Genomic DNA, 13,580 nt, shown 5'->3' with positions numbered 1-13,580 from the left:
TCTGCGAGGAAACAAAAGGCCTTCCCTCTGCCTTTTTTTCTTAGCAAAGAGGTAGCAGGTGTGTGTCTGACAGGTGCCTGATTGAGGCGCACAAAATACATTACAACTGCAAACAAATGGACGTGTTTAGCGTCCCGGATGTAGTTAACATTTTGGGCTGATAGATGTGATTATGAGTGTGCGAGCAGCGGCATCCGGAGAATGGGTGGCAGGTGTTAAAGAAAGTCAAGCAGAAAAGGAAGCGTGTTATTGTTGTGATGACAATAATCCAGCCATACAATTAATGGTGTGTCGTCACCAAGGTCAGGAGCCTCGGGGATGTATTTAATGGGCCTCATATTGTAATAATAAACTGTCGCTCAGCTGGAGACAGATGCACAGCAGGTGGGGGACCTCTCAGATTTATCCTCGTGAGAAAGAAATGAATCAGAGCAAACATCAACCATTGCTTTCTAAATTCATTCAATACCAAATAACCTAAATTACCTCAAAGACATCGCCACTTATTTTGGTCTTTTGATGTTTGTGTTCTCATGTTTCAGGAAAATAATCAACAGCACTTTATATATCAGGGAGAATAAATTAGTCGCTCGCTTCATGTATTCCACAACTGAGGGAGCGCCTTGGCCGGGGCCCCAGTGGTTTAATATTCTCTGAGAGCTTCCAGACAGTGAGTGGTGCTGCAGCAGCTGTCTCTTGACCTGCTGGACCCCCACTTACCCCTCTGACCACCTTCTTTTCACTGGGCAGGCTGTGGCGATGACAAGCCTGTCAGAAGCTTCTCCTAATGTCCTAATTACCCCTCTCACAAACACACACAGGAACGCACACACACACACACAGACAAACATACACCTAGAAAGGCTTGTGCAGATGTATGCACATTCATCGTGAGCAAGCAGATCTGCTGGCAGACAGGAAAGTACACACACACGCACACACAGTTTTGAGGCCATAATATATGGGTGAGGCATTACATTGTCTTCAGAAAAGCAAAAAAAAAAATCCCTCCCTCAAGACTCTTTGGAGGCTTTGATTTAAATCGTTCTGCGCCACGTGTTGAATCAGAGCGACGGTTTCTCTCCTGCGGTAACGAACGAGGCACTGCTGCCGCAAGTTTGCTTTGAAAAGAAACTAAGACAGGGCGCTGAAAAGAGGCTTCTCAGCAGTGGCTGCTAACTGTGAGGAGGAAAAAACACAAAGATGCAGAGTCACCCGAAATCCGAATGAGATGTGATGTGTCACTTTCCCAGAGGTTAAGCTTCTTTTGGCTTTTAGCAAGCATCTCTCTCTCTCTGCTGCACTGGTTTCTGGGTGTGGAGCGTCGCTGCTGCACATAAGCCTGTGCTCACTCAACCAGTCTTGTTAACATAACCGAGTGAATGATTGTGCCTCGAAGGAAAAAGGAAATCATTGTACTACCTCCCAGCAAATGCACTTTGTTGGTGATTTATAGACCTCCGGAGTTACTACATTTGTCACAATGAGCATGACTTTATAGTTTGCTGCAATAATGATTTTCCTGCTTCATATTATGTTGAGACATCCTTTTGTAGAAAAGTCTTGTTTTATTCTGCCAGATTACCTTTTGTGTCACCGTGATATTATCGCCTTTTGATGCGGTTTTATTTGTGTAACAGGGAGAACTCGGTGTCTCTCATGTGCCGGCGCCGTGTGGAACAGCGGCCTGGCGTCTACAGTCGTCAGGGATGTGTCAGTGTTCTCTTTTTTCTTGACACCACTGTGTGAGTCCAACGCTGCCTGAGTTGTCATTATAGCTGGCTGCTGTTTGTAGCTTTCCTTTTCTTTGTGTGTGTCAGTTGCAAAGACATTTGCATGCGTGTGGTAAGTGACAGGACCCAGTCACACAAGACGACACACCTATTTTTGTTAGTTAGGAACTAGTGAGGCTGGGAGGTCTTAATTTTAGTCTTCTAATCAGAACAGCCGTCTAGTGTTGTTTATTATGGGCAATTGTAGATTACTAAGAGCGAGCCGAGTACCAAATTCAATACATCTGCTCTTTATTCTGAAGAATTATCCCTTCATCTCTCAAAGTTAACATTGTCTTTGTACAACACAAACATGCAGGTCATAGATCGGACATTTACAAAGCAAAGCTCATTAACATTGAGCAATTACCACCTCTGTGGGGATACTGGTAAAATCTCGTCCCAATTCCAGTTTATCCTGAAAGAACATGCTCTGCCTCTCTTGTAAACCGACCTGATTAATACATGTTTCGGTTGACTCTGGGGAGGATTAATCTGAGTATTCCCAGTAGTGTTTGCAGGTAAGCGTTTTTTTGATACCTCACTGACAAGTTGGGCTGGATTAAGCTGTGAGAATAATAGCAGGTTGAATAAAATCACAAAATATTCCCCATCATATAGAGTTCCATCAATTAATTGAGTCTTATATCAATTAAAACAACAAATAGTGCCATTGGCATCACATTTCTGTACATAAAAACGAAACCCAAAGGTATTCAGTTTTCCAGAATACAAATAAACCAGGATAGAGAGTTTTCATAATTACCATTAGGGAGGATTTTTCAAGATCCTTTCATTTGCCGATGAAGTCAGGATTGTGGGTGAAAGCTTTATGAAATGCAATTCAGTGGTTTGAATTTCTCAAATGAATGAATCATTTCAAACCTGCAACGATTATGCCTGAACAAAGACTTACATGAGTTGTCGGGTATGTTCCTTTTGCTTTTGGACATCTGAAACTCTCTGATCAGTTTCTTCTGTGGAAATCCTGACCTCAAAAGTCGTCTGTTCATTGTGTCCACCCTGCAGGAGCTCGCTTCTCCATTCGACTCCTTGAAGAGAAAAAGATTGAAGCCCACCTGTGATCCCTCTAATTAAACACAGTGGGATGAACACAATAAGAACACATGGCTCCACACACACACATTAAAAAAGTTAACCAATGTAGATCAATATGGGAGCGATCACACACTAGGTTGACATGAAACACACAGAAAGATTACAAGCATAAATAAGCAAGGGACTGTTTTACCTCAAAGGAAGAACACTAATTCAAAGGCATCCCATTAGTACTGGGAAGAAATATTGCCTCATTAGTGTAACTCCCCTGCCTTTACTGAGCATCATATATAGATATGTATCTTTATATAGATGTATATAGATGTACAGCGAGAGAGAGGTGCCACACAGAAAAACAACCTCCTCAGGTCCTGCCTCAGTGAAAATACATGGCTGAATATTGTGGATTCGTTCAGTTGACAATGGGTTGAACAGATGCCTGAATCCCCGAGCACTTGGAGCATCACGTGTTATAGGAACCATGATCAAGTGCTAAAAACATGCCCTTTTCAAATGTTCACAACGAGCGTGTTTCCAGTTGGAAATGCAGCATCGGCGTAGGTGGAAACCCGGCTACATTTTCCACTTTCGCTGTTTCTGCTTCGGATGAAAAGCAGACGAGGTGAGGCAGCGAGGACAGACATTATTTGGAGGACGGTTGGCCTGCCTGCTCTCGTCCGCCGTGATTGACAGATTGGTGCAGCGGCTGCACTCGCACGAATGCCATCACACGCATTTCCCCAGAAATCTGTCTATCAGCACTGTCTAAGCAGAGCGACAGCCATGACATCTAATCACAGGCGAGCTGGCACCTCATAACTTCTACCTAATGTGCTGCAGGTAGAGAGAAGAGAAGGGGAGCACGGCAGACGAGCCACAATGCTATTTATAGCCCCTTCAGAGGGCCACCAGCAGGAAGTGGATCACACTGAAGGGTTAGAGAAGATGTCACCGCGCTATAGCACAAGTCTCTCTGTTTAGATATACGTAGGTGTCTATTTGACACGATCAGATACCGCGATGGCCCGGGCGCCATTGTGACACATTTCTCATTTTTTACACCCTTAACATAAAACGAGAGCAGATATTCTACACATACGAGGTGATAATGAGTCATTTACAGAGTATTGCTACAAAATAATTAATTACTTGGCAATTGAAGCAGCTCAAAGGCCTCATTATGGGCTGTCCTGCATACCCAGGGCTCACCGAAGCTCGAGTTTGAGTCTGGCTACCAACATCGCCGCCTCGTATTTGTTCAAATATCTTTCAGCTGAAGCAGAATTGCCCCAGAAGTCTCATTATTGACACATCATGAAAAAAACACTTTTTTGACTGACACCTGATGTTTTTAAACAAGCAGAGGTCTAAGCCATTTGAGATATTGCAGCGGGCATCTGGACTGGAATGTTCAAAATTTGTTTCCCATTGTGTGTGATTTGTCACTCACAAGTCTTTTGTCCTGAGGGAATTGCTGACACATTGAAAATGCACAAAGAAGTTTTACGGGGACATGTGTCATACCTTACACCCTTATTACGGCTGCAATGACAAGTCAGACAAGCAGTCACTTGGACACACTGCACGCTCGGCACTGGAGCCCACATTGCTCGCAGCCAGAGTAGAGAAGCTCCAAAGCGTGCGTCTCTGTGTGTGTGTGTGTGTGTGTGTGTGTGAAATGTCAATATGTAAAAGGCGATGTGTGAAATATAAAAAATGTAGATATAGGTGTGCGGCAGAGGGCAGGGGAGAAAGGGTGTGTGAGCGAGAGAGAAGAGAGAGAGAGAGAAGTAGGATGTGGGGTTTGTTTATGAATAGCAGACAAAGAATGATGGAAGCTCTCCCAAGGGTCCAGGCCCTGAGCACTGCTGCGGGGACTTGGCCACACGCCAGTCTCCCATGCCCTGTGAGATGCCAGTTTGGGTGGGCACCGTTCCGAGCGGGTGCTCTCTTCTCCAGGATCCACTGCAGGGTCCCTGGGGGGGGGGGGGGGCCTCCAGGCAGCGGGGCTGGATGGAATCTCAATCAGGGGACACGAGCGGCAGGAGAAAACAAAGTCCACATTTCACCTCTGTTCCTCCTTATTAATATAGAGCCGGACGAGGAGAGAAAATGGCTCATTATGTCCGGGTTGTACACACCTGTGGAGGAATAGAATTATTACTCATTATGTGGCGTTTTGTGTTTGTCTTAATTGGTGGAAAATTACACAAACGGCATATGGAGATTGATTTTAATGAGTTTCAACAGCGTTATGTGTCACATATGAATACGATTTTTTTACCAGTGTAATATGACTCCACGCTTGCATCCCCTTTGCTCACAACCTGTCTGTTTCTCTTCTCCTCTGCTCTTGTCCTCGTCCTGCGCTGCAACAGGAGCTGCTGAAACCGTGACAGGTATTTTTTCTTTTTTTCTACCTGCTGTTCATTTGGAAGAGTTTGCATCCGTCTATTTGTTGATTGGCTGTCCATCCCAGTATCTTCATCTGTGCATATTTACATGAATGGTCGGTTATGCTGGTGTTTCCTTTTCCAAGGGAAGAGGAGAGAGTGACACACTCACAAAGCCAACCCACTGTTTATGTTTTAAATTCTCAAATCAACATTTGGCCACACCTGTAATGGCAGATCTCCATTTGTCTACAGAGCCCTTGCATCACTGAATTTTGCTCAGCTAGAAAGTGCAGTTTTTCAATAATTATTATACCAACAGTATAACATATACACAACTGGCTGAAACAGTTTGTCTTTTTCAGGAACATTAAGCCATGACTTGTGCAGCTGTCGCCTCCTTTCTCTAAATGTTCAGCTGCAAAGTGTCTCATCAATAGAGGATGTGAACTAACCTTTCAGCCTTTATGGTATTTACTTTAATAAATAACACCCTCAAAACATGGGAGGTTGCTGTGAATCAATGACTAGTATTATTAGAGCTAATAAGGGCGAAGGTTTTCAGTGCTGAAAATACTTCTTGTGCTACAGCAAGTCCAATAAACGATTTCTGCCTTAAGTGGTGCCCAATCATTAGAGAGCAACGACCATTTCATTTACTTCAGATAAATGATATACTTTTTAATATTTGGTGACAGATTGAACGCTCATGTTTTCAAGTCACGCTGTAGCATCATTATGCAAACGGTTCCTTGAGGTTCTAAGAGTGCTGGTCTCTGGCAGCAAAAAAAATGGTTAAATTAGTGGGTATGAAATTTTGGAAAGCTTCCAATGCAAAGCATCTAGGAAAACTGGCATGGCACTAATTATACCCTGAGACAGAAGCTTTCTTACTTGTGAACATTCTTAAAACAGAATTTCATCATGAGGATCAGGGTTTAACGACTGAGCTGGATGAAGACATCCAGTGGTAAAAATGAAACATCAGAGAAGGTTAGGGGGTAACTTTGATTGGTAATGACTGGCTACGGTCCTGGATGTTCCTCGAAAGGACACGGCTGCTGCAGACAGCCGTGACTCAAGGGACAGCAATTGGAGGCTGCCTGTCCTGCTTTTTCCTCCCCCTTTCATGTCCTTTCATGTGAAAACAAGAGAGACAAGTTGAAAGAGGGAGCCAGCTCTCCTCAAAGGTGCCTGCCTCCAAACTTAAGCCGGAGGAGCCGGTCTGCTAATATTTCCTGATTGCATCAACTCTTCCTAAAATTGGTCAGCGGCTGGGCGGTGGGGACGGGTGGGGATAGGGGAAGAGGGGGAGGAGGGGGAGGAGGGGGAGGAGGGGGGGGGTGGTGGTTGCTCTCCGACTGATGAGGCAAGCCTCCATGCCAGACTCTTGATGCCAAATTGTGCATCCCCTCAGAGAGCGCACAGACTTTTGAAGGTCTGTATTTCCCTCTGACTGTTTCATTCAGTATGTTATGATGCAGGAACAGGAGGGCAGCCATGTGTAGAGATACAGGCACTTTACTCTTCCAGACAGCTGCTGGAATGAGTGGGAATTTATCAGCCAGTCATCTGTGCCATGCCTCTGCCCACTCCCCCTTCATCCCCACCCACCACCCAGAATTAATGACTGCCTCTCCTCATTTGCACCCAATCATGACCAGGATGCCGAGGCAATTGAAAATGTTTACTCCAATTGCAAAAACCCTCCATGTTCCACAAAGTGGCCTGTTTTCCCTTTGATGGGATTGCTAATCACAGTGACGTTATTTATGTGTGTTTTGAATTGGAGATGAGCCCAGGCTCGGATATTGGAGGGGGACCAACCCTGCTTGGGGCTGCTAAACCTTATGGAGAAATTATCTATTGCATTCCCTTTCTCTCAGCCCAACAGATTGGGAGCAGAATAACCTTGCTTTGAGGCTGCTCTATGTTTCTGTTTTGACTGCCAAAATAACGTACTATACTTTTAAGGCGGTGTAAAAAAAATAAACATCAACACTCATTTCTTTCGCCTCATCTTCTGCAACACTTACTGGATGTTCAAAGGAGCTCCAGCACACTTGATATCATTACAGACTTGCACACTTCAATTCTCCACATGAAGATTGTTTTGACTTCATGCCCATGATTATCAGTCTTCATTTAACATTTTTTAATTTGTTTTTTTTTCATAAATAGCAAGGAAGCAATTAATTGCTCGCATTTCTCTTTTTGATTTAAAGTAGATCATCAAACTAAACCACATTGGGTGATTCAACACCCTTAGATTTAGCTCCTATGCCCGTAGAGGAAAGGTTGTGCACCACATAAAGTGGAACATATATAGTTGGTGGATGGATGTAACTGGAGCTCATGTCACTTTGACTGATGTGTAATAAATGTTCCCTTGACCACAATCTTTTCCAAACAATTGCCTCCACAGCAAAGTAACGGGTAACACGTATAGGCAGAATTATTTAAAGGTATCTAAAAGAGAGTCAAAAGATAAACACAACAAAACACATGTCAACATCGGAGAAGCGTGATGAAAGGAGATTGTCGCTGATAGTTTAGCCTTCTGCTGACTCGAAAGGCTCACAGCTGCCACTGTGCTGCTGGCTCCGCCATCAAATCACAAATATGGTACATTAAAGGGATTTATGGGCTCATAACCTTGCCCGCTCTAGTTTAGGCTTACTGTGGATGCCGTCCACAGACAGGGAAAAATAAAGAATGTTGATATATTGTATATTGGGGTTTTGCTGAACCATTCATATTCTTGTTAAGCAACATTTTTTTCATTTGACAATAACTCAACTCAATTTGCATGTGGTCTTACTGTTGTAATTACAAGTCAACATAAATAAAACAGTGTGACAGGGAATTTCCATTGGAGGGAAGGTAAGAAAGAAATCCTCTTATGTTTGTTATATGATCTAACTGTTTGACGTTTACTTAGGGAACTAGTCCACTGCCAGTATGGAAACTGTTAAAAGGGGTTTGAGAAGCCCTTCATTCATCAATACTCTCCCTCATCCATTAAACTTATTCACGGTTGGCTGTTTTGTCCTTTGGGCTGTTTAGAGACATTCCCTTGTCAACAATAAACCCTGAACCAGAGTTAGAAAAAACCAGACCCTCTGCCGTGCAATTTATTTTGGTCGATGTCCGTGAATTTTTTTTCTCCATTTAATACAGATTATGTCAGCGGTTGCTTGAAAGCTGTAAATGTAACTGGCGTATAACATCTTCAAGGCGCAGCAATGTGTACAGTTTGGACATAATCTGTGTCTTTTGTACCCATTAACTCCCCCATATCCTGAGACGGATCCCTTGCAGCAGAGTGAAATGAAATGGGCAACTTATTGCACCAGACAGGTCTGAGGAGCATTTTGTCCGCTGGAGGTTAATTTCTTATTGCTTGCCGCATTCTCTGAGTCCATTTTGAATCATGTTAGTTTGCCTGTCTATTCCCATTATCCCCGGATAATGCAGGTGTTTTTTTCCCTCCTCCACTTTGTAAATGTCAGAATGCAATAGAGGTGTCTGACAACTCGGGCATGCAAATGTGCTTCTGATGTTTTTGTCGGGGCTGTGGCTGCAAGTGCTGTTCCTCCGCCGGTGTGAATGTGCAGCCTTAAACTTATTCAGCGTTCTCTTGAAGCCATTTTGTTGGCTGCTGCCAGATAATTATAGCACAAGGTGACTTCTCATTCTCTCTTGCCGTGCCACTTTAAAGAGTCGGGGTGGGGAAACTTTGCCAGACTTTTTGTGCGGGGATTGGGTGTGAGGTGTAAGTTACGGTGACAAGGTCCCGGACCTGTCCACGGCAGCAATGGCAATCCACAGAGAGAGAGAGAGAGAGAGAGAGAGAGAGAGAGAGAGAGAATCAGATGCGTACATCCCTTTCATTTCTAGAGATACAGAGCAGCTGAGCACACGGAGCGCACATTGGTCACATGGAACCTCAGATGGAGGGCTCTGATAAAGCTCAACCATAAACAGCATCCAGCCCGGCTCATCCCTCTCTTCCCTCTCTGTTTGACTCCTTCTCTGTTCTTCCGCCGAGCCAATATCTACTACTTTACCATTTTTTTCACACTTGTTTCCATGTCTGTTTTTTTTTTTTTTCTTCTTCCTACCCTCTCCTCTCTCCCTACCTTCGTGGGCAGCAGGGCTTACAGCCCATCTGGCAATGACTCACAGGGCCCACTCTGAGCTGGGGGAGATCAATAGTGACAAACATTGCACATGGCTCTTATATTAGAAGGTTTACATGAAGTCCCTGTTGTAGGAAATATAAATATTTAACAGGCTGTAAATATTCAGACCGGAATGCTTGCATCACAGCTGATATTTAATTTTTCCCATCTGTATCTTTTGTCTGCGTTGTTAAGTCGAAGGTCAGAATCTGGCTACTGACAACGTGTCGGTGATCGAAGGAGAAACGGCCACCATCAGCTGCAGAGTGAAGGGCAACGACGACTCCGTCATCCAGCTGCTCAATCCCAACAGACAGACCATCTACTTCAGAGATGTTCGACGTAAGCGCTCTTTCAACCATGTTTCCTGAAGTCTTGTGAAGTAGGCATGAAGTGTGCAAGTCAGATAACTCCAAAAGAAAAGGGTTTGCCTCTAATTCCAGCATTGATTCATCTCCCCAAGAATGCTACCTTCACAACTTTAAAGGAAAACTCTAAATCAAAGTCACGTTTTTGTTGTTAAGGACATTGCTCCAATAGTTATAATAACAAAAGTAATAACAACTGATAACAATCCATTTTAAGAATTGAAGACAAAATGATGTGGAATGTGAATGAACAAGATGTGAGAATGATTATTGCCTGAAATACGTCCATTTGGCCTTAAAAAGCCACTTTATTCATCTAGTAATGCATTAGGGGCTGTCACTTTTTCAACAAGCATGTGCGAATTAATTCATACTCACTCACACGTAAATCCTTTGTTCTCATGAATTTGCCCCCCCCCCCCCCTTATGTAACTGGCTGTCTTGAGAGTGACAAATGAACCTTACAAGGTACATTTACAAAATATGTCAGCTTCCTGATGCTTGCATACTTTTATGATTTAAGCTCGAAACCACAACTTAATCAAATCATTAAACATGTTAAAATCAAACTTAACTTTGATTTGACGGGTTCAACTTTCACCAAATCCAATTTGTGACTGAAGAGCGTGTTCCTCAAATCCTTCTTTTCACAACATCTAGTCTTCATTCCAATACGTAACATATGTGTTGTTTGAAAATGGCTTTCACACTAATAGGTGACAGCAGTTTTTTCTTTCTCAAGAGGTGTTTGTTGTTGTTTCACATTTCAGGGCATTTCGTACTAAAAGGATCTCTCAGCTTTTGACATTTACAGTAAAGGTATTAAATACCACAACAAGATCAGCTCCATCTTTAGGTTAAACGTGATTCCATCTGTCCTTGATCTTTTGGCTCTTTTACACAAGTAATTACGCTCAGAATGTGCAAGATTAATATGAGATAATACACGGCGCTACCATAATGAGAATACTTCTGTGTCCTTGTCACTGTTCGATTTCACGATAATCTCTTAGATTAGGATATTGCACATTTTGATTATGCATGAGCATATGGGATACTCCCCCCCCCCCCCCCCCCCCAAGTTTTTCTATCTGCTTTTTTACTTGTTTGCATCTGGGATCTGATCCAAAATTCAAGGTGAACGAGAAACATCCTTCATTTCAGTCTATATTGCATCCCAGCTGTTATTTCACAAGTCTAGGTAACAAGAAGAGTGTTTCAGTTTCTCTAGCAGGTAGAGCATCGCGGGAGTTCATGTACAGAGCCCCTCATCTCTTATTGTACAGAATACCCAAAGCTACCTGAGCATATTACAGTGAAGAAGGCGATCATATAAAGCATAGCCCTTGTCATACTCTAAATCTTCGAAATATGTACACTCATTCTATGGAATAGATGGAAACTGGGATCAGTTTAGGAAAGCAACGATGAATAATGTGCTCTCACATTCTGGTACCAATCAATATCACCTCTATGCAAGGTCATTGCAGTTCCAATGACCTTATAGACCTTATAAAATTAGATCAGAATATATGTAATATTCCTGACAGGTGGCTGAAATGTCGGGACACTGCTGTGTTTTTCTCGTAATGGGGTCTAGTGAACCCCATGGCAGCGCTATACTTTGTCTACTTTGACTTTGTTCCTGAAGGACTGCGGGTGCTTTGGGGACCCCCCTCAGACAGTGGCATTGTTACCTGTCAACAGGGCCGCTCGACACAGTGGCAGATCTTTGTATACAGGCGAGTAAACAGCAGCGACATAGAGACACACCAGGAGCTACAAGAACAGGTGAACAAGTGAAACGGCAGCCACAGAAACCGCTACCTACACACAAACAGCATACTAAATGGTAACAGCTTTACAGAAGCAGTGAAAGCCACATAAACACATTTCTATTGCAGCAAATAAAGATGAATTGTGTCATAGGTATGTAGGATGAGCGCGCGTGGCTGGTGTGCGGTATCTCTTCTGCAAGATATATGCGAAATGACGTGCAATTTGGTGAGTTGTCATCTTAAATGGAAGGAATGAGCTTTTATCAGCGATGGAGGACCTCGATGTCTGGTGATGCAAACACCATTATTCCTTCAATGCATCTTTTTACAGGAGTTGTCTGACTTTGTATTGCCAGGGTTTAATGTTTAAAGTGATTTTCCGCCAAAAGACTGTCCTGTTAACTACCAAAGATTCACCGGCTTCAGCTTTTCAACTGAATAATTGAATTGAGAAAGAAATCCGCAAATTTTGAATAAAATATATATTTGCAATCCCAGTCGGTATACATATTTGTATTATGTATACAGTCAGCTGGTTTTAAAGCAAACTTCATTGAGCGTCTCTAAAGTGAATGGTTTCCCTGCCAAGCAGGTGCTTCGGCTCTCAAAGTGCATCAGTGTCATTGTTTCCCTTTGAGGAGAGACTTCCAAAGAGCTCTCAAACGATCTTGTGGGATGGGGTTTCATGTTGACACTGCCCCGAGAACCTTGGGTAATGATCGTGATGCTAAGTGTAAAGCCCGAAGGGAATAACAAACTCCCCGTGCTTTTAATGGGGGCTGAATAGAGTTCGTTACCTCGGCAGATGCAGAGAGGACTTGATAAAGAAGCCAGGTCAAAGACATCAAAAGGGCTCCCAATCAAATCAGCCCGAGCCGCTGTTTAAGAGCGCTGCTTAGGGATGAGGGGCTGACCCAAATGAAAAGCCGAGTCAAAACTCTGGGAGAGATGGCTAACCTAGTTTGACAACATTGAACGAAAATTCAGCAAATCTTAGTGGCATTAGTATACAGATTCCCAGCTACTTCTGGGTTCTAGGCATCCGACCCTCTCCACCTCCTTAGTGTGATTTCATTCATTATGTATGTTTGAATGCCTCTCCCTTTTTTGTGGAATATGTGAGTTTGACGCATTCATCCATAACCAGCAGCAGACCCTTTTTAAGAGTTCCTAGCTTGTTAGGAGTCTTCACGAGCACTCTTCACACTTTCCTGTCAGTGCCAGTGCTCCACGGACTGTAAAGCTACTTTATGAATCAACTTGTATGAATCATTTTGAAACTCACTTTTCTTTTACTCAATTAAGGAGGAAGCCCACAAAGGGCAGCGCTCTTCCCTCAACCACCCCACTCTCCCCCTACTGCTCTCTCTCTCTCTCTCTCTCTCTCTCTGATTTCTTGCGTGTCCTCTGTCTTCCTTCATCCCCTCTCCCTTCCCCTCATGCTTTTGTCACCCCGTGCTTCACGTGGGTGTCCCTGTTCTCTGCAGCCTCACTGTCTCTCTCTGCCATGTATCCCCAACAGCTCTGAAGGACAGCCGGTTCCAGCTGGTCAATTTCTCTGACAACGAACTGCGGGTGTCTTTGTCCAATGTGTCACTTTCCGATGAGGGACGCTATGTGTGCCAGCTCTACACAGATCCTCCTCAGGAAGCCTACGCAGACATCACTGTCCTGGGTAGGTGTGAGGGTGCACGTGTGAACAAACATCACACCCGTCCGTCCATGCACACACTTGTACCGCATCTCGCTCGGTTGTAAATGGTGAATATGAAATAATGGTAATCTTTGATCCTGTTATCTTAACAACTGAAACAAAATGTCAGCCAATTAGGCTTCTGCTGGTGCTCAACAGCATAACGGAAAGGAGCAGATGCTGAAACCGACGGCTCAGACCACGTTGGTTTTGGCAGCTGGGACTCTGTGAATCCTGGTGAATGTTGACTTGGCTGCTCCAAACGATTCCCTATTGAGAGTCAGCTGTGCCACACTTTGATGCTTTGGAGTGAAATGACTCCAGTTAAGCTTT

General features: G+C 43.7%; 1 protein-coding gene across 3 annotated transcripts in view; it reads left to right on the top strand.

The window, feature by feature from the left end:
- Positions 1 to 13,580, top strand: part of cadm1b (cell adhesion molecule 1b) — a 111,174-nt gene that overhangs the window by 73,176 nt on the left and 24,418 nt on the right. For 2 of the 3 annotated variants that reach the window (XM_037464330.2, XM_037464321.2), the window contains exons 2-4: positions 5,210 to 5,230; positions 9,604 to 9,750; positions 13,077 to 13,229. In XM_037464330.2, the coding sequence (XP_037320227.1) occupies positions 5,210 to 5,230; positions 9,604 to 9,750; positions 13,077 to 13,229 (321 nt within the window). The remainder of the gene's footprint in view (positions 1 to 5,209; positions 5,231 to 9,603; positions 9,751 to 13,076; positions 13,230 to 13,580) is intronic. The other variant, XM_062561198.1, reaches the window with a different exon arrangement.

Source organism: Pungitius pungitius, chromosome 3 (genome assembly GCF_949316345.1).
Source record: "Pungitius pungitius chromosome 3, fPunPun2.1, whole genome shotgun sequence".
Taxonomy (NCBI): Eukaryota; Metazoa; Chordata; class Actinopteri; order Perciformes; family Gasterosteidae; genus Pungitius; species Pungitius pungitius.
The sequence above is the reverse complement of the archived record's forward strand: the minus strand, read 5'-3'. Positions and strand labels throughout refer to the sequence as shown.